Source organism: Mytilus edulis, chromosome 2, assembly GCF_963676685.1.
Source record: "Mytilus edulis chromosome 2, xbMytEdul2.2, whole genome shotgun sequence".
Lineage (NCBI taxonomy): Eukaryota > Metazoa > Mollusca > Bivalvia > Mytilida > Mytilidae > Mytilus > Mytilus edulis.
In genome coordinates, this window is record NC_092345.1 from 22120022 (window position 1) to 22145259 (window position 25238).

A 25238-nucleotide genomic window follows, 5' to 3' on the forward strand; every position below is an offset into this window, starting at 1 on the left:
AAGAGTACCATGTAGCACTACAGGTGTATATCCTACTGGCAGGTAAGAAAACAAGACATAAGAGTACCATGTAGCACTACAGGTGTATATCCTACTGGCAGGTAAGAAAGCAAGACATAAGAGTACCATGTAGCACTACAGGTGTATATCCTACTGGCAGGTAAGAAATCAAGACATAAGAGTACCATGTAGCACTACAGGTGTATATCCTACTGGCAGGTAAGAAAGCAAGACATAAGAGTACCATGTAGCACTACAGGTGTATATCCTACTGGCAGGTAAGAAATCAAGACATAAGAGTACCATGTAGCACTACAGGTGTATATCCTACTGGCAGGTAAGAAATCAAGACATAAGAGTACCATGTAGCACTACAGGTGTATATCCTACTGGCAGGTAAGAAATCAAGACATAAGAGTACCATGTAGCACTACAGGTGTATATCCTACTGGCAGGTAAGAAAGCAAGACATAAGAGTACCATGTAGCACTACAGGTGTATATCCTACTGGCAGGTAAGAAATCAAGACATAAGAGTACCATGTAGCACTACAGGTGTATATCCTACTGGCAGGTAAGAAAGCAAGACATAAGAGTACCATGTAGCACTACAGGTGTATATCCTACTGGCAGGTAAGAAAACAAGACATAAGAGTACCATGTAGCACTACAGGTGTATATCCTACTGGCAGGTAAGAAATCAAGACATAAGAGTACCATGTAGTACTACAGGTGTATATCCTACTGGCAGGTAAGAAAACAAGACATAAGAGTACCATGTAGCACTACAGGTGTATATCCTACTGGCAGGTAAGAAAACAAGACATAAGAGTACCATGTAGCACTACAGGTGTATATCCTACTGGCAGGTAAGAAATCAAGACATAAGAGTACCATGTAGCACTACAGGTGTATATCCTACTGGCAGGTAAGAAAGCAAGACATAAGAGTACCATGTAGCACTACAGGTGTATATCCTACTGGCAGGTAAGAAAACAAGACATAAGAGTACCATGTAGCACTACAGGTGTATATCCTACTGGCAGGTAAGAAAACAAGACATAAGAGTACCATGTAGCACTACAGGTGTATATCCTACTGGCAGGTAAGAAAACAAGACATAAGAGTACCATGTAGCACTACAGGTGTATATCCTACTGGCAGGTAAGAAAACAAGACATAAGAGTACCATGTAGCACTACAGGTGTATATCCTACTGGCAGGTAAGAAAACAAGACATAAGAGTACCATGTAGCACTACAGGTGTATATCCTACTGGCAGGTAAGAAATCTTATATATCAAACCATCACCTAACATGCATCCCAAAAAATTAGCACAGAATTAAATTCTGAATATCCTGTACAGAGTCAAATTACTACCAATCTTTGGATAAATGAATAGTTAAAGGTCTCCTTTTAAAATATGTGTGATAATCAGTTACCATCATGAATGAGAAAAGAATATTGAGGTCCTCCTCTTTTTGAATTATTGCTAGTAGAAAGGGAGAACTGAGGGTTGTGGGGTGTTGCTCTTTTCAAATTCTTTAGCTGATAGTTGTTGAAATTTTTCTGTTATCATCACTGAGGTGGTTCTTTTAAAATTAATTTCCTCACCATGATTTGTCAAAGATGAAAATTGTTTCCGGCTCAGCGTTTTAGAAACTTTGGAGACTCCAAGTTTGGGTATTCCTGAAAAATTGTAGCTGATACAATGAAAGTGTTTAATATGTATATATGTATTAACATGACTTCAATGTAAGTGTTAATATACACCTATAGCAGATCGTTCAAAATTCTTACAAATTAGTACTTTGTTTTATCAAACCAAACTGTTCAACTGACAAGGCATTTTAACCATATGCTTTAGAAAACCATAGTCAACTCATCAAAAAACAAGATGATAAATTAAAGCATTCTTACAATCCTATAGTGCTTTAAAAGCATAATAACCATGATAACTTCAAAGCTTAAAAAACATTAGGTGAGTAAATCAAACTTTTCCAGACATCATATTTCTTTCTTTTTTTTCTTTTCAGCACTGATAGTCAGATAAGAGCCATAGAAGACAAGTTAAGGAAAATGGAAGAATCCTCCTCAGAATTCACAATCTCTACAAAACCTGTAGCCCAACCAGGAAGTAGTCAATTATATCAAATGAACGCTGCCAAACAAGAACAAATCAAGAAGCCATACAGTCGTAAAAAGTGATCTCATCATGGTATTTTGAAAAAAACAAAATCAAACTTGGTTGCAAAGTTGATGGTATGCTACCATACATGGAATTGTTCCAGTATCAATGGTCAATGATCATTTGTTGTCCCAAGGAAGCTGTGTTGTACTGCAAAGAAGAAATGTACACCGATAAGGAGGACTAGAAATTTTAAAACATTAACTGTGAAATATTTAAAAGATTGTTTAGTGTAAAATTTCACATTTAAGGCAATGCATTGTGTCTTATTTTAGATAAAGATTAAAAGATTATAGGATTCTTGTAATCTTTAAAACTCATTTGGAAATAGAAATGTTGTGTGATAGTTTATGAGACAACTCTTCACAAGAGACCAAATGACACAGAAATTTTATAACTATTCAACAATGAGCAAGCCCGTACAGCATAGTCAGCTACAAAATCCCCTGCAATTGAAATCTGTTTGTCATTGTTGCCACCCTGTTGAATGAGAATTCCACTATAGTGTAAAAGAGTTTCCCGTTGAGAAAAATGAGGAATCCCATCTACTCTTTTTATTCTACTTGTAATGTCCAATCTTTTTTATGAAGCCATACAGATCAATCTTAGCTCAACACAGAGTTTTTAGACAGTTTATCATATAAATTTTTCATTATTTATTGCAAAAACCAACCAAAACAAATTAGTTCAATTTTTTTTTTTTTTACCAGGTAATTCAAGCAATGACAGTATGTCACCATTTAGGAATGACAATTTTGGGATAATGTAGATTATTTGAATATCCATTATAATTCTTTTCATGATTGCAGTCAAATGACACTTTTGTAGTTCTTGGATTGCTGATATTTATGCCCCATTTATGGGCATTATGTTTTCTGGTCTGTGCATGTGTCTGTTCGTTCGTTTGTCTCGCTTCAGATTAAAGTTTTTGGTCACGGTAGTTTTTGATGAAGTTGAAGTCCAATCAACTTGAAACTTAGTACACATGTTCCCTATGATATGATCTTTCTAATTTTAATGCCAATTAGAGATTTTCCCCATTTTTTTTCACGATCCACTGAACATAGAAAATATCCAAAATTATAGTGCGGATGGGGCATCTGTGTACGAGGGACACATTCTTGTTTTTTGCTGAATACAGCATAATGTGTATCTGTATGAATATGCCACAATCTTTAAGTGCCAATCTCAAGTCAGGAGTCTGTAGTTCTGTGTTTGTCATTTGATCATGTCTGTCATATTTGTTTTTATACGACCGCAAAAATTAAAATTTTTTTGGTCGTATATTGGTATCACGTTGGCGTCAGCGTCGTCATCGTCGTCTGAATACTTTTAGTTTTCGCTGTCCAACTTAAGTGAATAGAAATGTATGAAATTTTAACACAAGGTTTATCACTACAAAAGGAAGGTTGGGATTGATTTTGGGAGTTTTGGTCCCATCATTTTAGGAATAAGGGGCCAAAAAGGGTCCAAATAAGCATTTTCTTGGTTTTCGCACTATAACTTTAGTTTTAGTAAATAAAAAACTATGAAATTTTGACACAAGGTTTATGACCACAAAAGGAAGGTTGTCACATAACCATTGTCCTTTACCTCATTTTAATAGTTCAGTGACTATTGAAAAAAAATCACTCTTATTATGAGTAATAGGATAACCATAATATTTGGTATGTGCATACCTTGCAAGGTCCAGGGGCGTAGCTGCCGTTAGGCACTTTAGGCACGTGCCTACACATAACTTTTTCACAAATGTTTTTATGCCCCACCTACGATAGTAGAGGGGCATTATGTTTTCTGGTCTGTGCGTCCGTCTGTTCGTTCGTCCGTTCGTCCGTCTGTCCCGCTTCAGGTTAAAGTTTTTGGTCAAGGTAGTTTTTGATGAAGTTGAAGTCTAATCGACTTCAAACTTAGTATACATGTTCACTATGATATGATCTTTTAAATTTTAATGCCAAATTAGAGGGTTTACCCCAATTTCACGGTCCACTGAACATAGAAAATGATAGTGCGAGTGGGGCATTCGTGTACTGGGGACACATTCTTGTTTTTTATTAAAAAAAATAATAAACAACGTTATATGTAGATGAAAGCCATTAAAGTTGTCAAAACTCTTTAATTATCGAATGTCATGTACACTAGTCTCATGTCCTAAGTGAATGAAATATTGGTTAGAATTGAATGTTTTTACCTTATATAAAAACTATAAACTAGAACTTTGGTTCAGATCATATTTCACTTTTATCAACAAAAACTTAAATGAACCTCAACTTAGACACATGAGTTTTTTAATAAGGTGTTGTAAGTTTTCAACTAGCTTTCCACTTTGTCTTCACCCAACTTGCCAATGTTGGTCTTCCGTTTGGCTGTGCAGGATGTATAAATACGCAGTCACGTCTGGTCAGAATGGGGACATTAAATCCGATGCCTAGTTGTAGAGAGAATGCAAATCTTTGATGAGTTCGTAGTTGGTCTACTGAAAGGCAAAATTTCTGCTATCCAATAATCCCTCATTTTCCAATGTATGGCATTTTTAAATTTCCAGACCTTCCTGGATGACACCTATCACAGGACCTAGCTTCAAGTTGTATTTATTGTAAAAAATTTTCAACGGTCATGAACTTGCATAATATTTGACACTGGATGTAAAAAAATCAATCAACCAACTGGCTTCAAGTAATTTTTCTGCGTGTAATGGCCACAATTATTTAAAATTCCTAAGCAGGTAGGGATTTTACAGTAGAGGATTTAAAGAAATACAAATTTCTTGAATTTTGTTAAATATCGACTATATCTGTATGTGTTTGTGTGGCTAGGGTGAAGGTTTAAGATTCAAAAGATTGATGGCTGATGTCTAGCCATTTTCCGTCGGGGGGGGGGGGGGGGCTTCGCGTGTATTGAATTATGGTAAGTGTTACATGTCCAGCTGGTAGATGTCATCTGACCTTGATGTCATTTTCATGGTTCAGTGGTTATAGTTAAGTTTTTGAGTGTCTTTTGATCTAATACTAAATGCAATAGATCTACAATATTTTGTGTATGGAAATATTTTATGATGTGCATGTCAGTCTCATGGGTTTTATTTGACCATGACCTCATTTTCACGGTTCATTGCTTAGTGTTTAGTTTTTATACAAACGCAAAATTTGGTAGTATATTGCAATCAAGTTGTCGTTGTTGTAGTCCGGCGGCGGTAGCAGCAGCGTCGTCCGAAGATGTGGTTTTCAGATTATAACTTATGTATAAGTGAATAGAAATCAATAAAATTTAAAATAAGGTTTATATCCTCTAAAGGAAGGTTGGGATTGATTTTGAGGGTTATGGTCCAAACTGTTTAGAAATTAGGCGCCAAAAAAGGGGCAAGTATGGTTGCAAACTCCATTATAAATTTGAATTGAGATACTGACCATATCCTGAGGGAAAGATTTGTTGGGAGGAATAAGGAAAAGGGGGAGGTGAAGCAAAACAAAACTGGGTAAAATTATTAAAAAAAAAAATTGGGGGGGGGGGGGTTAAGGTCAATTCACAACAGCAAAGTGTATTGCACAAAAGCAAAAATATGAATACAAATTCAAATCATATAACCAATTTGAAGTTTACAGTTATTCTGTGCCATGGTCATATAGTTATCAAAGGTACCAGGATTATAATTTAGTACGTCAGACGCGCGTTTTGTCTACATAAGACTCATCAGTGACACTCATATCAAAATATTTATAAAGCCAAACAAGTACAAAGTTGAAGAGCATTGAGGATCCAAAATTCCAAAAAGCTGTGCCAAACCTACTATGTGTCGAAAAAATTTAGTTACAATCCAAATTACAATCTAAGACCTGTATCAAGCGTGAATACTGTGTCCATTTTGGACCCGACTTTTCAGGGTTGGACATCTGCGGTCGTATCCAGCTGAGCTCAGCGAAGCAATTTATTGTGTTTTGGTCTGTTTTTCTTACGCAATAGGTCAAATGTATTTGTTGTATGGATGGATTGTTAGCTGAACATAACTGCCTGGCATTGTTCATCTGACCTTGACCTAATTTTCATGGTTCATAGGTCAATATAAAAAAGAAGATGTGGTATGATTGCCAATAGACAACTCTCCACAAGAGACCAAAATGACACATAAATTAACCAGTATTTTTTTTACTGTATACTATATATCAGATATCTTTAAGGCTTGTATTACCAAAAGAAAAGAAAATGAAAGTTTTGAAAAATGCCTCAAACATGCAAGAAAGTACGATAAGAGTAAAAATTTGGAATTTTAAACTTGCAAATCGGCTTGACATCGGTGAAGTCATTCACGAACGATACAATAACTCCTATAATTAAACCATTAATTCAAGTCTAGTATGATGGCATTTTGCAATTAATTAAATTCTATGATTAAAATGTCATATCACATAGCATAAAAATAATTGAAGCTGAAATTTAATTAATGATTTAATTACCGTTTATCCATATACGAACATAAAAAGGGTATATCAGGCTTTTGTAAATTTCCAGGTAGTAAATTATAAAAAAGAGACGAAAGATACCAAAGAGAGGATCAAATTCATATGTCGAATAGAGACGACAAATTCATGGAAAAACAAAAACGAAAAAAGTCTATAAAAACTAGACTAATATAAAAAAAAAAGAAGATGTGGTATGAATGCCAATGAGACAACTATCCACAAAAGACCAAAATCACACAGACATTAACAACTATAGGTCACCGTACGGCCTTCAACAATGAGCAAAGCCCATACCGCATAGTCAGCGATACTGAAAGGCCCATAAATGACAGTGTAAAACAATTCAAACGAGAAAACTAACGGCCTTATTTATTTATACTCTGTTATGTATTTCCAAAAGAAAGCAATCTTTATACTCAGAGTTCACATGCAATGTTATTTTTTACATTTTTGTCTACATTCTTGAAAATCTATAAATTCTCTAGAATAGATGTGTCATTATAAAAAAAAAGTGCAAATTTCGACGAGGTAACATTTTGAAAAATGATGTCATTGTTTAAAACATTTAAATGTGTTCCGCTATTCTATACTGAGTATGGTAGCAACGATATTCAGAAATATGCAATGGGAAAAACGAAGAGTTCCTTCAATTTCAACAATTTTAGATCATGCTTTGATAGAATCGTGTCAATGGTGTTACCAATTTAAAGCATACATTTAGCTACTAAATATTATTGTTTAACACCAAACAACTGTTCCAATTTTTGTTTAGGTTAAAATTACGACTTATTGACATTATTCATATAGCTACATGCATTCTATTCAAAAATTATTTCAGAATACATTGTCGTAAAAAAGTTGGCTGTCCTAATCATGGCCGTTGTAAATACTAAAATATGCACTTAAAATGAATATATGTGAATTGTGTAAGATTAAATGATAATAATATACCTAATCCTTCGTACACGACCTAAAAGCACTTATATTTATGAATGAAAATTAAAAAAATGTCGCATTTTTATATAGTAACACCACTGACCCTTCAGTAACTCCAATGACACAAAAGTATCACCATGCATTGACATCACATTTCAAATTTTACCTTTATTAAGTTCTGAACACAGAGCCAAGAACACTGAGCAAAAGAAAAAAAGAAAAAAATTATTCTTAGGCTAAAAAATCTCAAATTATATATATTTTAACATAACATCAATAACTAAAAATGTCAATAGTGTTACTAAATAGTGTCATTGGTGTTACCAGCATACACCAGTTTGTGAAAACTCTGTATAAGTAATACATGATATTGTTAAAACATTTTTAAATAAGTATTGTTTTTCGTAAACAATATGATGTTTCGCTTGTTAGGCATGAAAGAAACACAAAACAATGCTGATTGTCATGATATATTCAGTGGTGTTACTAAACTGGTCAATGGTGTTATTTTATCAAAATGGTCTCACCATTGACAGTAACACCAATGATTTAAGGTGAATTTTAAGATTTAGTTACGAAATAAGTGCTCCATTCGCATATTCTATATGTTGTTCCTGGTGCATGTTTCTATAATCAATATATTTCATAATTCAAAATTCAGGAAATGTTTTCAAAAAACGATTTGTATAAGGGTACACCATGGACACTATTTTCAATTACATGTATGATATAGCTTTTACTTACTTTTAAGATTTTTTCACTAAATTTTATTTAAAACTTAAAAAGACCCACTAACATAGTTTTGCATGTTTTTTTGAGAATGACCCAGATACAGAGAAACTTTTAATATTAAAAATGATCAGCCAGACAAGATCTACAAATAAATAAAAATGACCAAAATCATCAATTCTTTTGCATTTTTATACGACCGCAAAAAAAAATTTGCGTCGTATAATGGTATCATGTCGTCGTCTGCGTCGTCTGCGTCGTCGTCGTCCGAAGACACATTAGTTCCCGGACAATTTTTAACCAGAAGGTTAAATACCACTAAAGAAAGGTTGGGATTGATTTTGTGGTCTAAATAGTTTAGGAATTAGGGGCCAGAAGGGGGCCCAAAATAGGCAATTTTGTAGTTTTCAAACAATAACTTGTGTTTAAGTGTATGAATCTGTCTGAAATTATATCACAAGTTTCCATACCATGAAGGGATGGTTAGTAATGACTTTGTGGGGGGGGGGGGGGGGGGGGGGTTATGGCTTAAAATGTTTTGGAATTAGGGGCTAAAACTGAAGGCGAAATTAGGGGGAAAAAAAGGGGGAAAACTAGGTATTCAGGACATTAACTTTAGATTAAGTGAATGGATCTCTATAAATTTTACCAGAAGGTTCAATACCACTAAAGAAAGGTTGGGATTGTTTTCTGGGGTTATGGTTCCAATAGTATAGGAATTAGGGGCCAAAAAGGGGGCCCAAAATAACCATTTATGTAGTTATCAAACTATAACTTGTGTTTAAGTGGATGAATCGCTCTGAAATTATATCACAAGTTTCCATACCATTAAGGGATGGTTAGTAATGACTTGGGGGGGGTGGGGGTGGGGGTGGGGGTGGGGGGGGGGGGGGGGGTTGGCTCAAAATGTTTTGGAATTAGGGGCAAAAAAGGGGGGAAACTAGGTTTTTTTCTTTTCAAAGGACAGTTAAGACAATTTTAAAGCAGTGTAAGGGAGGTAAATCAAAAACAGTTAACATACAATGTTTGGTATGTTCGGATTTACCTCCCTTATACTTCCTGTAAATAATGTATAAAGAAATGTCAGGTTTTGGACTTATTGCCAAAAAAAGGGGGGGGGGGGTAGAAGTTTTCAATTTCCCCCCCCAAATTTCTCAAATTCCAAATTTTTGTAAAGTTTGAAGAAGAAATCTTTAATTGTACAATATTGCATAATCATCTGATGAGTTAAGCCTTTTTCAACTGATTTTTATAGTTCGTTCTTATGTTGTACTGTTATACCACTGTCCCAGGTTAGGGGGAGGGTTGGGATCCCGCTAACATGCTTAACCCCGCCACATTATTTATTTATGTGCCTGTCCCAAGTCAGGAGCTTGTAAATTCACTGGTTGTCGTTTGTTTATGTGTTACATATTTGTTTTTCGTTCATTTTTTTACATGAATAAGGCCGTTAGTTTTCTCGTTTGAATTGTTTTACATTGTCTTATCGGGGCCTTTTGTAGCTGACTATGCGGTATGGGCTTTGCTCATTGTTGAAGGCCGTACGGTGACCTATTATAGTTGTTAATATCTGTGTCATTTTGGTCTTTTGTGGATAGTTGTCTCATTGGCAATCACACCACATCTTCTATTTTTATATTGTAAGATCTTGACATTTGTTTTGTATCAGAAACTCATATTATGTCAAGAATTTGATCACAATACAAATTCAGAGCTGTATCAAGCTTGAATGTTGTGTCCATACTTTCCCCAACTGTTCAGGGTTTCAGTGACCTCTGCGGTCGTATAAAGCTGTGCCCTGCGGAGCACCTGGTTGCCTATGATTTTGTAACTATAATAGATGGAAACTTAAGAATAACCAAAATTACCAGCAAGACAAGATTTAAATTACAAATAAGTCTGCAAGGCCAAAATCAGCTGGTGACTTATTGGAGTTATTGCTCTTTAATAACGATTTTCGTTGTAACCTTTGATTAAGAACACGTAACCTTAAAAAATCCATAATGATAAGTCTGATAAGCACGAAAGGATATACAAATAAATCTTATGGCTTGACCACGACCTTATTTCATGGAACAAATAACCACGAAAACTTATCCTTGTTCATTGCCATTGAAGATCATTGAACAAGGATAAATTTTCGTGGTTAAGTCCGCATCTCAGATATAGATTTATTGGCGGATCCAGGGGGGGGGGGGTTCCGGGGGTTGGAACCCCCCTTTTTTGGCCGATCAATGCATTTGAATGGGGACATATAGTTGGAACCCCCCCCTTTTGTCCTGGGTTTGGAACCCCCCTTTTTAAAATGGCTGGATCCGCCCCTGAGATTGATCAATCACTGAAGCGCCCCCTCTCATTGCAATCAGTGACCCCTCCCCTGAACATTTCTGGATCCGCCACTGAGTTACACCACCTACTCGTGAATTGTATAAGTTGCTAAGAAATTATCCGGAATTTAAATTCATTCCTGTGCATGATTTCCTTGCATGATAGAGTGAAATGTTTCTGTTTCTACAAGGAAGCTATTCCAAATGGAAAATTTAAGTCGTCAAATCAGTTTCGAAGGGTTATTTTTATCTCCATTTGATATCTTCTCCATTTTCTTTATGGTTTCATTCAAAGTAGTAATTTTGATGTTTTTGTGTTGCCGTGTATAAACTTTTCACATTTTCAACTTCAAAACTACATACTAGTATTCAATTTTAACTTTTAAGGAATGATAAACCGTACATGAATCACTGGTCTTTTTATTTGGTTTCGATCATGGCCGCTGTGTAAGAGAAACATTTTGATTTTGGCTGTCAAATTTATGCTATCCTTCTCATGCCTCTTAAACAACAGTGCAAATGTCTAAAACCAGAGACATATAAAACGTTATATATGTCTCTACTAAAACTAGGCAGATTAATAATTGAATTAATGTACTTTGCTTAAAATGATCGATGGGGTGATATACTTTGTGGCATACTGGCCGGTTGGCACATAGTTCGCATTTAAACACTAGAGAAATTGCTTTGAATCTTCTTCTTGATCGATATATGCAGAGGGGGAATTATTTTCTATTTCTGTTTTAATATATCTGATATTTTCTTTTTATATAAAACAAAGATGTGGTATGATTGCCAATGTGACAACTCTCCACAAGAGACCAAAATGATACGTAAATTAACAACTATAGGTCACTGTACGGCCTTCAAAAATGAGCAAAGCCCATCATACCACATAGTCAGCTACAAAAAGCCCCGAAATTACAATGTAAAACACTTCAAACGAGAAAACTAACGGCCTAACTTATTTACTTCGTTTGATATTTTTGATTAACTTTTTTTTGTCTTTATTATCAGTGTGCTAATTTAAAAAAGTAATTTGAATAGCTGCTTTAAGACGTTTATAAAATCAAATAATAATGTGACGTCATGACTTCAGATTGTCAAAAAAAAGAAAAAAAGGGCACAAGGCACTTATGCCCCTTTTGCTTCTGGTTGTTTAAGTAAAACTGACGATCGGGCTCTTGTAGAAAGGTATATAACTAAACGAAAGAAAACAACACTGTTCTCTCGAGTCGGAGTCGAGTCGACCGTCTCACCAGAACAATAATCTGGTACGTACACGGGATTGATCTCCTAATTTTGTCAACTGTGAGGATAAAAACTTCCGGTTTTGAAAATGACGGACCTTCCAGGTCTATTATGCTCCTTTTTCTTTATTTTGGTAAGGAACGTTTGTGTTTCTTTGTCTTTTATTTATTCTTACGATAAAATATGGGACCAATAAACAGGCACCAGAAATTACAAATGTCATATTACAACTATATTTATTTAAAGCTGTATTCTTAGCCGGCATGTACATAAACCCGGGAGTTCTAATGAAACGTCAGAATGCCACGTGTTTTAAACTCCACTTTATTGTAACACATGCATACTTTTGCAGTTGTAAATTAAAAATACTACTTACAAGGTATAGACTTTGTTTTAATCATTTGAACATTTTATGTTTACCAATTATTAGTGTCATTCTCTGACTTTAGTCATTATGTCTTTATTTCTGTGGGATGGGGTTGCATTTGCCCCAATTACATATTTATTATTGGTATCTTTGGCCAAAGAATGTATTTTCATTGGGTCTATTTACCCGATTTTAAAACATTTGTATTAATTTTATAAATTTTATCACAATGGAAATGTGATTGTTGTTTGAAGTCAATGATTCAATCAGTGCACTTTCGGTATCAGGTCCGTTCGGAGCCAACACACTTTCGCACCCTACACGCTCGCATGTTCGCACCCAAGGTCTGTTCGCACCCAAATTTAAATCAAATTCCAGTTGAATAATTAGAATATCAAGATTTTTTTTAATTGATTTGATGTAAATACTACATGTACATAAATTTAGCTTGGTATGAGTAAAACATTGAAGATTTTAAATGACAACCACAACTTTGAAAGATTTTAACATCTTGGCCCCTTTGATCTGAAACAATGAAACAAAAAATTATAGCAATACACTAACCAAAACATGATTCATATTCAACACAAAAATACGTTGTCAGAGTCTCATTTTTTTTTAAACAATGAAATAAAAGTTAGTAATACACTTACCAAAACAAGATTAAGATTTATTCACCACAAAAAAAACCCCAATGTTGTCTCACTTTTATTTTAGACAATGACAACAAATACACTTATAGGAATACACTTGCCTAACCTTGATTACAAAGTTATTAAACACCAAACAAATAAAAATTGGGCGCGAATGTGTAGGGTGTGAAAGTGAAAGGGGACGAACGTGATTGGGTGCGATTGGACCCAGATTCGCAGATTCTCAGGTCAACCATCACAGATTTCCAAAAAGCAATAAGGTGTATTCATGGTATTGATATTTCGGTTTTTAGGTACAAATGCACCTTAGCTACACATACCTCATGAAATGATGGCTATACCAATATATTTTTGAAAATACATGTATTTATAAAATCTTAAAATTTATAAAATGTTTTGAGATTAATTGCTTGAGCTTAGTTAATTCCTATACCTAATAATGCTATTTATTGTTATAATTAATTTATTATTTTTTTCTAGTTGTATTTTGATGATGTAAAAAGTAGTCTGCTGTCAGTTGACGAATGCAGGACATTGGGGTTTGCACCAAGTTTGGTATGTTCACAGTGTAAAGAGTTGGACCAGTTTAATCTGTCTCAGTTGACAGAATCCTGTTCCAATTGTTGCCAGAAGGATGAAAGTGACAGTAATACATTAAAAGTGAGTTTTTGATGAATTTCTGAAGTACAAATTAAGTCCTAAGATTTATATTTAGATTGGACTGGCATCCAAAACACCAATACATTGTAAATGCTAGTCTAGTATGGCTGATATGAATACCTCTTTTAATCCTTTAACAGCTATGTACTTGATAAAATCTTTCCAAACTTCCCAAACTTTGAATACACCTTGAAATGAACATCAACATTCTTTTAAATTGATTTTAACAGTGCAATATAAAAAAGAAGATGTGGTATGATTGCCAATGAGACAACTATCCACAAAAGACCAAAATGACACAGACATTAACAACTATAGGTCACCGTACGGCCTTCAACAATGAGCAAAGCCCATTATTAAAGAACATGCTCACTGATTCATGTTATTGTTGCTAGAGTTTTAAAAGAAGTCAATATTTTAAGTTTATAAAAAAAATTATACAATTGTGACTTTGTATGTATTTCAGAATATATAGCAAATTTATTGTTTGCATCAATTTTAGTTTTATTTCTGAGTTTGCATAAACCTACATGCCTTATGAATCATTACTGGGTTTTAATGGGTAATACTGGGCAATACTGGGTAAAATAAAATACTGGCCTGAATTTTAAAGAGGATTCAGTGATCAAACTCAATTGCAATACATTTAAGATATTTATAAACACATTTTGATTTATAACTTAGTTTACTTGTTTGAGAGTGATAGTTCAAGTGTATATACATTTGAAAAAGTACTATTCTTGCAACTATAAAACAAGTAAACATGTAGGCACACATTACACAAATATTAATGGAAAAGGCCATTATCAATAATTCTCTTCTGAAAGTCTATTAAATCACCCTCTCGTCTAGATTGATCAAACTGTTAACACAAATTCAAAGAATTCATTTTTCAAATGTATATCACTAATTGATAAGTAATTATTCAGATTAGGACATTGATATGTTTATATAACAATATTCAGCCTTTTCATTTCTATAAGGGTTAATGACTTGACCCTGTAGGGTGTTTATTTAGCAATATGATTGCATAGACATTTCAATTTATAATTCACATAAACACTGCTATAAAATGCATTTTTTTTTTAAAGTTTGGATAGTTGAAACAATACATGGAAATTAACAAGGTATTAATAATCCTAAAATATTCAAATTTTGTATTCTGCCTACATAGAAGTAGTGGAGAAAAGAATGAAATTGAATTTTCAATCTTCTAGAAACATGACTCTCAATGGTTATCTGTATAAAATGTATATATTTAGCTATAATACTATGAAACTACAACAAGACTTTACTATTTTGTGTTAAAATAAGCTTAAAAAGTCTTATTGCCCAGTATTACCCAGTATTACCCATTTCTGGGAGTATTGCCCAGTCCGGGAAAACCCGGGAATTCCCGCCTGGGTTTTCCCGGGCTGGTAATACTTTGCCAACCCTGCTTATGATTGATTCAAGAAAACATTCCTTGATCAAATAAAACCTAGTTTGTTTTGTTTATAAAATTTAAAGGAAGTCAAATATTGTTAATATAAATCATGTTACTTTTGGCAAAAAAGGTATTATAATTTGTGTTTTTTTTATTTTCTTTAGGTACATCCATATGCAGAACTCCATATCTGTGGATGAAAATTGGGGCGGTACCCACAAGTGCAAGGTTTGTTTTATCTTATTCACTTTTTTTTCTTATTTTTTTTTTAGTGTGGATTGATCAATCTTTTGTTGAAATTAATATTAAATGTGCTCTAGTATTAAGTCATATATGAATTCAAAGTTACCATCTGTATGATTTTCCTGTGTAATACACACTTTTTTACATCCCACAACATATTCACACATTCACAAACTGGCTGTTAGAGGCTAGAAATATATTCTGAGGAGACATTTTTCAGTCCATTCTATATGTATATTGCTGGGGAAATAGATCTAAGATTATTTCTCTTAAATATTTGAAGATATATATTTCAGCTCAGAAATATATATAAAACAACCAAAGTGTGGCTTTCTTTGCATATTTTCTGTAGTCCATTACATGAACAGGTAGATAACCCAGAATCATCAATCTTTAAATTCCAATGTTAGATTTGTTTAATTGATCAGAAAACATGTACATTTGTAGTATAATTTGATCCTACATAGTAGTTAAAAGCACAGATTTAATATCTTATATTCACATATTAAAGAATGGCATGTAATGAATTCATTTATTTTGTAGCATTTGTGAAGAGTGACCGCCCAAATCAGTTCCCTGGTTTAACAATCCGTTATATCAGAGGAGCAGATCCCATGATAAAACTCCTGGATGAGAGTAAAAATGTTGTGGAGACGCTAGGTATAGAAAAATGGGACACAGATACTGTAGAAGCTTTTTTTAAAGAAAGATTAAAGGATTAATATGCTAGCATGATGTGTATTAAGGGTTGAATGTGTGACAGTATGAGAGATGGTACGAAAATTTATTATAGTTGATGTTTCTTTTGTTATTGTATTGTTCATTCCAAATATGTCAAAACATCATTTTTATCTTTCAGTATTTGTTTTCATTAGCACACTTGGAAAAAATATTAATTTAGAATGCCTTATTTGCTAAAATGATGTAAAAAATGAAAAAAAGTTTTAGTACAAAATGTAGCTTAAAATTATTGAAATTTCGTAATCCTATATAGTTCTTTATTTGTCTATAGAGATTTTGTCAAATAGATAAATATACTATATTTTTACTTAAATATCCACCACAGAATTTTGTGTAAACTTACTCTAAATCAGATATTTTTTCAATATCAGCATTTTAAAATTTTGTCCGAAATTGGTCAATAATCATAAGGTTCTAAGAGTTTATTTTTGATGTATACTCCTTAAAAGCAGTTCAGGTGTTTAAATATAGAACAGCAACAGCTAAAAGAAAAATGATTGTTATTATTTTTGAGTAAAAGATGAATGATATAGATTCTTCATTTGGATATTTGTTCTATATGATTATTGCTAATTTATTAGTTACGCAGTGAAGTCATCATTTCTTTAAATCATTAGAAGTGCCTTCACAATTTCATGGTATGGGTATTGGATAAATCTTTTGTATTTTTATGTGTTATGTTAACCTCTAGTATGAAGGTCTGACAATAAAGCCTTGTGGCATGTTTGACCGGAGGGTATAGAAGGAATTAAGCAATACAAGAAAATATGAAATGTTTGTCTTATGTCTAATACTAAAGGCCAATGTATAAAATCTAATAAAGCTATTTTGATAAAAAGGCTTTTGTTTTAACCTTTATTCATATTGTATGCCAGCTGCTGTGTTTTCCTGCAATTATGTCATTGTCAAAAATTTAAAGTGGAAAGTGGAAGGCCATTAAAGCCCCAGAGGTACATGAAAGCTGAAATGAGATACCCAGAATGATACTAACCAAGATAATTTAAAGGCAGGACATTGGATCAGAAAGAAATAAGACCATTTTGCTTGACTTTTTCATTATGTGCATTACATATTACAGTGATTGTCAAAATCGTTGTACCGGGACTGGGCATGGCATAATGTCTATTTTGTAAAGCAAGTGTCTTGGTCCTTGCATTTATATTAAATTCACAATCTTCTACTAAAAAAAAATTAAAACACCCAATGTATTTTGATTTCAAGTGTACATGAAGGTAATTCCAAGATTATGGGTACCCTGAAATCTGTGAAATGAATGGTTTGTTCCTGAGGCTACAATTCATTCTCCCTCTAGAGAAGGTAGTTTCACAATAAGATGAAGGCCGACTTTAATTGCGGATAAAATTGATGTTGATAACTGAGGAAGAGGATTTTGGTTCACTTTGAAGATCCATCAAAATAAAGTTTTTTTTAGGATACTTGTGTAATTAAGGTATCCAATACAACCAAGGAAACTCAGTTCTTCATCTTTGGTTGAAAATTTCAGAGGATCATAGAACATATCTTTGATTATTCAGGATTTCTTCCTTGGCGACTGTTGTTGGGGTATATGTTGAGGTTACCAAGTAAATTGTCAATTTCTTATTCCTTTAGGAAATGTGATTTACCGCTGTACTCACAAAAACGATGTTTTTTTTTATCTGCTTGGACAGCAACAAGGGAGTAGGACAGTTTTTTTTCCTTCAAAATTTTAGTCTTTAAAGTTCGATGTATCATGTATTCATAAACCTGTTCAGGTGTTTTTTATTTAAATTTGATTCATTGACCTCACAGCCTTAAGCCACACAGAAAGAGTGCCAACGTCTTGTTTTATAGCGTCAATGTCAATGCATGTCATAATCCTTGACTGAATCTATCAGTATTTTGGAGTTGTGTATCCAATATCGATGGATTTAATCTCACGATATTGTATGCCTTGTATAGAACATTTCTCAGAAATTAATTCACCAATACCGAGATCATGCTACATTAATTAAGCAATAAGAGATGATAGGTGCAGACTGATATTTGAAGTAAAGATGAAGCTGAGTGTACTGATGTATAATGAAGTATATTGCCCAAGATGATGGCTTCTTGACTTTTGTTACCCAAATAAATTGTCAAAAGGAGATTTCTCCTCTTCATATTTTTCAATTTGAACCGGTCTGAACAATTATATGACTGGCAGTATCCGAGATGAAAGCTGTAGGTTTTTGTTGATTTGAATGGGTGGATGAAACATTGGTTTTCAAAACGCAAGTTTTACAAATAATAAGAGTTTTGAAAGGTGTTGTGAATAAAGCTTTGTGCGAATTTTAATACATTCAGGATTACAGATTACGAAAGTCATAGAATGTGAGACATAGGGATTAATATGCGGTGACAGTGTAATGTTTTTGCATAAAACTTGCGAAGTTTCTGTCTTTCATACATGTATATCCCGCCTTTTTCGTGGTTCAGAAACTACTTGAAAAACGAGACCAATTTTAATATGTCTCATTTTGGGTTCATTTGTTTGTGTTGCTTACCTAAATGTGTCAATATAATGAATCTATAAACAATTGTTTTACAAGTTGGATGTTTAGCAAGCTAACAAAACAATTTTAACCCAGTATCTTCCCCGAAAATGCCTGTACGAAGTCAAAAATACGACAGCTGCTTTCATTCGTTCCGGGCGTTATGGTCACCGAAACAATTTTAAATTAAGCCAATATATTTACAGTAGGTGTTCAGTTCATTCAAATGCTCTAAAGGATGCTTGCTAACTATTATAGATTGAAAGGATATAAATATAGGAACTAAAAAGCAGACAAAAAATTAAGGGACTGTGGTTGTTTTCGAGATATAAGCCATTGAAAATTTTGTGGGAAATAATTTTATCCAGACTTTTCATGCATTTAACATTGGCACCCCTTTTCATTAAAAAGATTATGAAAGAAACAAGGATTTTATAGAATTTTCTGATATGGATTTTTAATGTAATAAATTTATGAAAAGAAAAGTAGGGGTTAGTGGGGAAAACATTTTAATGACACTACATGGATAAACCAAGGGATTCCTAATATCAGGCAAAAATTCAAAAATAAGAGAAACGAACATTCTTAAAAGACATCGATGGTAATCTGTGACACAGAATATTCATAAAGGTCAACTAAATAATGATGGCGACGTAAACTCATTGAAGGAATTAATTTGAAATGTTAACGCAAAAAATATTGAAATTCCCATAATTGGAAAATTAAAATCATTTCCGTTGTCGTATAAGTTAGAAATTGATCGATATTCGCTGCTAATTTCTTGATGTTAGTCAAGATATAAGCAGACCTTTATCTTTTATGTGGTATCATTTATTCCAAGTTCAATCGGATTGACGTGCGATTAACAAAGTCACGAAACCGAGTTCTTCATTAGTCATTTTGTCTTAAGATAAGCATTTCGTCTGTTTTGAACTTGCCAAGTCTTTGAGATAAATATTGCAGATATAATGTTACTTAATGTTAACATGTAATTACAACTACGTGATATTCAATGTGTTTATAACTGCAGACATTATTATTTGAAACACATATAATTTCATTTGCGGATCGAATGTTTGCAACATTTCTTAAAATTGATGAAGTTTGTTTAGAGTTGTTGTATGTTAAAATGAGAATGTTCAGCAATTTGCATTGACTTTTTCTTCGAAACAATTTAACTTCAAATTTGATAAGAATTTAATTCTTCTCAAGTATTAATATCTGGTTTTTTTTCTTCTTTCAAATGGTATCCTGCAATTAACATGATAAAAATTCCGCTAAAAGTGCATTATTTTCTTGTTAAATGTCAAAATAACCAGATTGCAAAATAGTCATTTTTTCACCGAAAGATTGGATTCAGTTTATGGCAGGCAATTTGTCAATCGCGAGAAAGAATACATATATACCCCTTTCCGAATGGAAATAGGCTGTTAGGTCGGAGACACAATCAGAGTTTGAAAAACAATATCGGTCTATGAATACCCATGCTTCATCAATCTTTAATGACCCAAATGTTTCAAAACAACTGTCGTACCTGCAATATAATTGTTCCCACAGATAAAGCATCAAACATTTTTTTTATGTAAATCACTGTATTTGATACATAAACTTCTTAGCTGTCATTCATAACAACGGTATATGGTCTTCTATGTGCTCCACGAAACCTCTTCCTTAAATATTAACATCAACTATATCAGTAATCAAGCCAGGTTTCAATGTTAATATGAAACTGCCTATTCTAGAAGCGGCACATAACTGATGTTGATACTTAACACTTCTAAAGATCCTTTAGAGTACATGCAATATAAGACTCTTTCATATTGCAATACGGTAACTATAAAACATTTGACTTCTCAACACTTTTAAATAACTCTGATTTAACAAAAAGTAAATTCACAAAAATACTAAACCCCGAGGAAAGTCCCTAATCAAATGGCAACGTCAAATGATAAAATACATCAAACGAATGGACAACAACTGTCATATTTCTGACTTGGTACAGGTATTTCCTAATATAGAAAATAATAGATTGAACCTGGTTTTATAGCGCAAAAACTGTCACTTGTATGACAGTCGCATCAAATTCCTTTATTTTTACAACGATGCGTGAATAAAACAGACATAATAGGTAAAATTGTCAAAATAGGGGTACATCAGTCATCACTATGTTACAATGTCTCAATTAGAACAACAACGAAAAACATTCTCTAAAACTGACGTTATGGATATGCTTGATTTCTTCATTGAAAACATATCTGTTCCTTTATTCATATATATGAGGATGACTTCAAACAGGAACTTCTTATCCTTCTGCTATATAGGTGATTTTGTATCACTAATTTATATAAAAATTTGGTGACTATGTTGAACGCATATATCCGAGAGAACTTAATATCTATTTTTAATAAAAGCGTGAATTTCAGACCTAAAAAATGAAAAATCAACTTGCCAAAAATTTTTTTCAAGAGTTATTATGAATACCTCTATTATAAACCTGTTTGTAAACAAAAAGTGCAATCTTAAATGATATTATTTTTCATAATTAATGTAGTGTTTCGTAGGGCACATTTTGTCCACTACGAAACTGCTTCTAAACACACATCTTATTGCAATTTCAAACGTCTCCTATAGACATTCCAGTTTGTTTTTACTTTGTATAATAGAAAGATCTCTTTTTTTTCTGATTTGGAGAACCATTTTGTATCGATAAAGATAAGACAGTACTTCTTCACATATGAAAGTACAACTCATATTACGTAGTGGACATTTTGATGCGGTTCGTAGTTGACAAACCCGTTTCGTAGTGCACAAAAAGTTTCGTAGTTGACATCACCCCTATTCTATGTTAATAAAAACATGCTGAAAATTACATGAAACTAACCCTTGTTATTTTTTTTGCAGGAATATAATTAAAAAAAAAAGAGTAAAAAAGACTGCATGGTACTGATAGTGTTCACTACGAAACGTTTTTCTCCCATATTCGTTTCGTAGGTGACCGTTTCGAAGTGGACATATTCACATGTTGTGTAGAAAATGGTGGATTGAACCTGGTATTATAGCTATCTAAACCTCTCACTTGTATGACATTTTTTTATTACTAGAATATTTAGTCCGATGTAAATTATTTTTGTCCCTAGAATAATTTTCCTAGCCGTATATGTCCATGTCATCATTCATATACCTAGGTACAAATGTCTATGTCCGTTATTTACAACTCAAAACTATTTTTAATTATTTTGTTTTAATGTTGTTTTTACAATTGTGCATTAATCTTTTTATAAAATGTATGTGCCCAGACTATTTTTTGTAGGAATTCATGGCCAGGGCTTTTAATTATTATACATAGGTGAAAACCTGCGTTTCCTTTATTCTAAAAGAAAATTCTGTAATGAAAGAAATAATTTTAAAGTAAACAAAAAAAATTTTCATTCTTATATACCCCCCTTTATATGTTTTTAAATTGTTTAACAGTTGCACATTTAATTAATATTTAATTATTTTACAAAAATATGACTGTAAACCCATGGTTTTGAATAATTAAACTAGGAAAATTGATATCACATGTTCCTGTCTTAATATTAATTTTTATCAAAAAAATTCCCGAAAAAGAATATTCAAAGGGACCTTTTTCATAGACAAAAATAGAATATGGAGATATAAAGCTCTTTATAGGAAGATGCCAGCCATATTTTACTACCTAAGGACTTATTTCCCACTTGAATCAATAATACTCTGAAAGTTACAGGATCTGCTTACCCTTCCGGAGCACCTGAGATCACCTGAGATCACCCCTAGTTTTTTGGTGGGGTTCGTGTTGTTTATTCTTTAGTTTTCGATGTTGTCTCATGTTTGTTTGTCTTTTTCATTTTTAGCCATGACTTTGTCAGTTTGTTTCAGATTTGGTATCTTTCGCCCCTCTTTTACACAGTATATTAAAGACCTAGACCGATTGTTGTTTGCTATTTTAAAATCCAAGATGGTGAAAGACCACCAGCTACCTTAAAATCTAGTAAATCCATTTTAAACAGGTTTTAAAATAAAACCATCAGATCAGGTCTTTTTTGGGGGGTATAAATTTCCTGGACACAAAGGATTTTCGTATAATCAATCATACTTGGTTTTTGTTTCTTGGCAATCGATAACACTCAATTACTTTATCAATAGTAATTCCTTCAATTTTTATTACTGTCAATTGCATGCAATAGAACAGTTAAAAGGAAACCAGTTAGCATCACTGAAGAGACATGTATTGTCGAAATGCGCATCTGGTGCAGGAAAATTGGTACCGTTAATGTTATTAAAGAAAGTTAAATACAACAATGCTGCTCAAAATATCCATGATGGAAACTCAGAACATAAAAAAATCATTATTTTAAGTTGCCCTGACGAGTTGGTTTACCATCATGGGATATCTGTTTCCGAGGTGTCATAACCGCCATCCCGTCCTTTTTTATAAAACCAATTCTGTTCATTTGCATTGTATTAATTTTTGAAATAGTCTCTTCTAGTAGTTATATATTTAATAGGGTATAATCTAGACATAATATCTGTTCTTGACATCTAAAAAAGATGTTTATCACACGGGATCATTCATACTTGTTACATAAACATATCAGTGCACAGTTTTTACAGACATCTTAACAGAAGATTAGCATATCTATTTGTTTAAACTTCACGTTTAAATACCAGATTTTGATTGGATTATTATACATGTTAAACGAGGGAAATAATATACTCTCTCCCATGGCTCAGCGGGAGATATGTTTTTGAATGTCGCACTCTCATGCAGTCCAAATATCGAAAATTGAACTTTGAAGTTGATTTGTACATGACGTCATATCATCAACCTCTCGGGTATGTGCCATTTATATAATTACTCATTCTCACATATATATCTACCCATTGTTATGTCGTTGTTCTCTTCTTATATTTGATGCGTTTCCCTCAGTTTTAGTTTGTAACCCGCATTTGTTTTTTTCTCAATCGATTTATGAATTTCGAACAGTAGTATACTACTGGTGCCTTTATTTATACAACGTGCACGAAAATGCACCAAACTGATATATTTTACATCCAGAAAAAGTGACACATACTGGATTTCCTCTGAAGAAAACAATAAATAACAAGAGTTGAAAGTTTTCCCCGCTATTGTTTTTGCTTCGAAAATCTCTTAAATTGCGGGTTATAAATTAAAGCTTGTTTAAAACTGTCATCTAAAAAATTATATAATATTATTTTTTATGTTTTATCAAAACTTATTGAACGTTAAAAACAAGACACAAGATAAATATTTATTTATTACTGCTATGTAAATTAAATATAGCTATTCGCGGCTAACACCCCTCTGTCTTGAGAAGCACAGATCTGATATAAACATTATTTGTTAACGTGTCAAAGAGGAATACATATCTATTACTGAACAGGAATATGCATTGATTCATAGTCAAAAGGACTGGGAAACCTTTCTTTATCTTTATATCGCATCATTATTGATAATTATGCTTTGAGAACTTAAATTCAATCACGGGTTTAACTTCAATGTAGTACAGAAATTGGGTATGGCTTTTTATATTTTTATGTATTTTTATATGTATAAGTACCCAGTAACTACATAAAACAAAGGGGAGACATAAACATTAGGTAATATCAATAATTATCGCTATTTTACGAAATTGTCCTTTGATCTTACTGACCGTTAATTTCTTTTCTCAGCTGAGTCGAATACATTTTCCTTTGATCTTGGTGACTGATAATTTCCTTTTTCAGCTGAATCGAGTGATACGAAAAATTGTCGCAAGAAACTAAGTGGCACGCAGTGTTGTCAATGAAATTGACATGAAATGGAAACGTCGTAATAGGTAAAATAGCGAAAAACAGATTATCATGAGTCATCTCCACTCGATTGCTTTTCTCACATTCGCGGTACCAGCTCAAGCGAAAAAATCAATCACATTGAAATGATAAACGATAATCTATAATTATCGCTATAAACTAAGGGAGCACGTGCGTTGTCAATGAAATTAACAACGTCTTCACCGGCAGAATAGCGATAAACAGATTATCATTTGTCATCTCAACTCGATTGCTTTTCTCACTTTTGCAGTACTGGCTAACTGAGAAAATCAATCTCGTTGAGATCACCAACGATAATCTATAAATAAAAGACTTTCACCAAGCGTAGTATACAACAAAAACGTCTTTATTAGTAGTTAAAGGTCACTAATTGAAGAATAATATTTATTCTTTCGACATATGAACACCTTTAAGTTAAGATCTTTTTAGTTTGTTATTTTACTATCTTTGATGTATATGTTACTCTATTTCTATAAATCTTAATCTGCAGATTAGAGACAATGAGGAAACTCTCCACAAGAGGCCAAATAATACAGAAATAGATATGTATGATTATGTCTTTTACAATTAAACTGCAATTTCTTCTACAAACCGATAAGAATAAAATTCATCTCCCGCTCCTATAAAGAAATACATATTACGATTTATTGATTTCTCTGAAGGCTATTTAAATCTCTTTACATCGATACACACATGGAGAACTGAAACAAAGACCTGGAAATGTATTTAAAGGCCGTCATGATTCTCAGTTAAAGGATGTTGGGCTAAACTTATTCCTGAAAACAATTCCAACACAGCTTAATAATTTAGTAGTTTCTTTTTAAGGATATCAAAATGCACGAACCGTTGGTAGATTTAAGTGAGAAATAATTAAATAGCTCAAATAAAAATATAATTT

The 25238-nt window shown here is 33.0% G+C and overlaps 2 protein-coding genes across 5 annotated transcripts in view; both read left to right on the top strand.

The window, feature by feature from the left end:
* Positions 1 to 2478, top strand: part of LOC139511729 (probable RNA-binding protein 18) — a 17888-nt gene extending 15410 nt beyond the window's left edge. For all 4 annotated transcript variants that reach the window (XM_071298769.1, XM_071298768.1, XM_071298770.1 and 1 more), the window contains one exon: positions 2036 to 2478. In XM_071298769.1, coding sequence (XP_071154870.1) covers positions 2036 to 2207 — 172 coding nt within the window. In that variant the 3' untranslated portion in view covers positions 2208 to 2478. The remainder of the gene's footprint in view (positions 1 to 2035) is intronic.
* Positions 2479 to 11881: 9403 nt separating this feature from the next.
* On the top strand, positions 11882 to 16812 carry LOC139511731 (selenoprotein F-like). The gene is made up of 4 exons (XM_071298773.1): positions 11882 to 12017; positions 13385 to 13564; positions 15155 to 15218; positions 15777 to 16812. The coding sequence occupies exons 1-4, from the start codon at positions 11973 to 11975 to the stop codon at positions 15953 to 15955; spliced, it is 468 nt and encodes a 155-aa protein (XP_071154874.1). The 5' UTR covers positions 11882 to 11972; the 3' UTR covers positions 15956 to 16812.
* The last annotated feature ends 8426 nt before the right edge of the window (positions 16813 to 25238 follow it).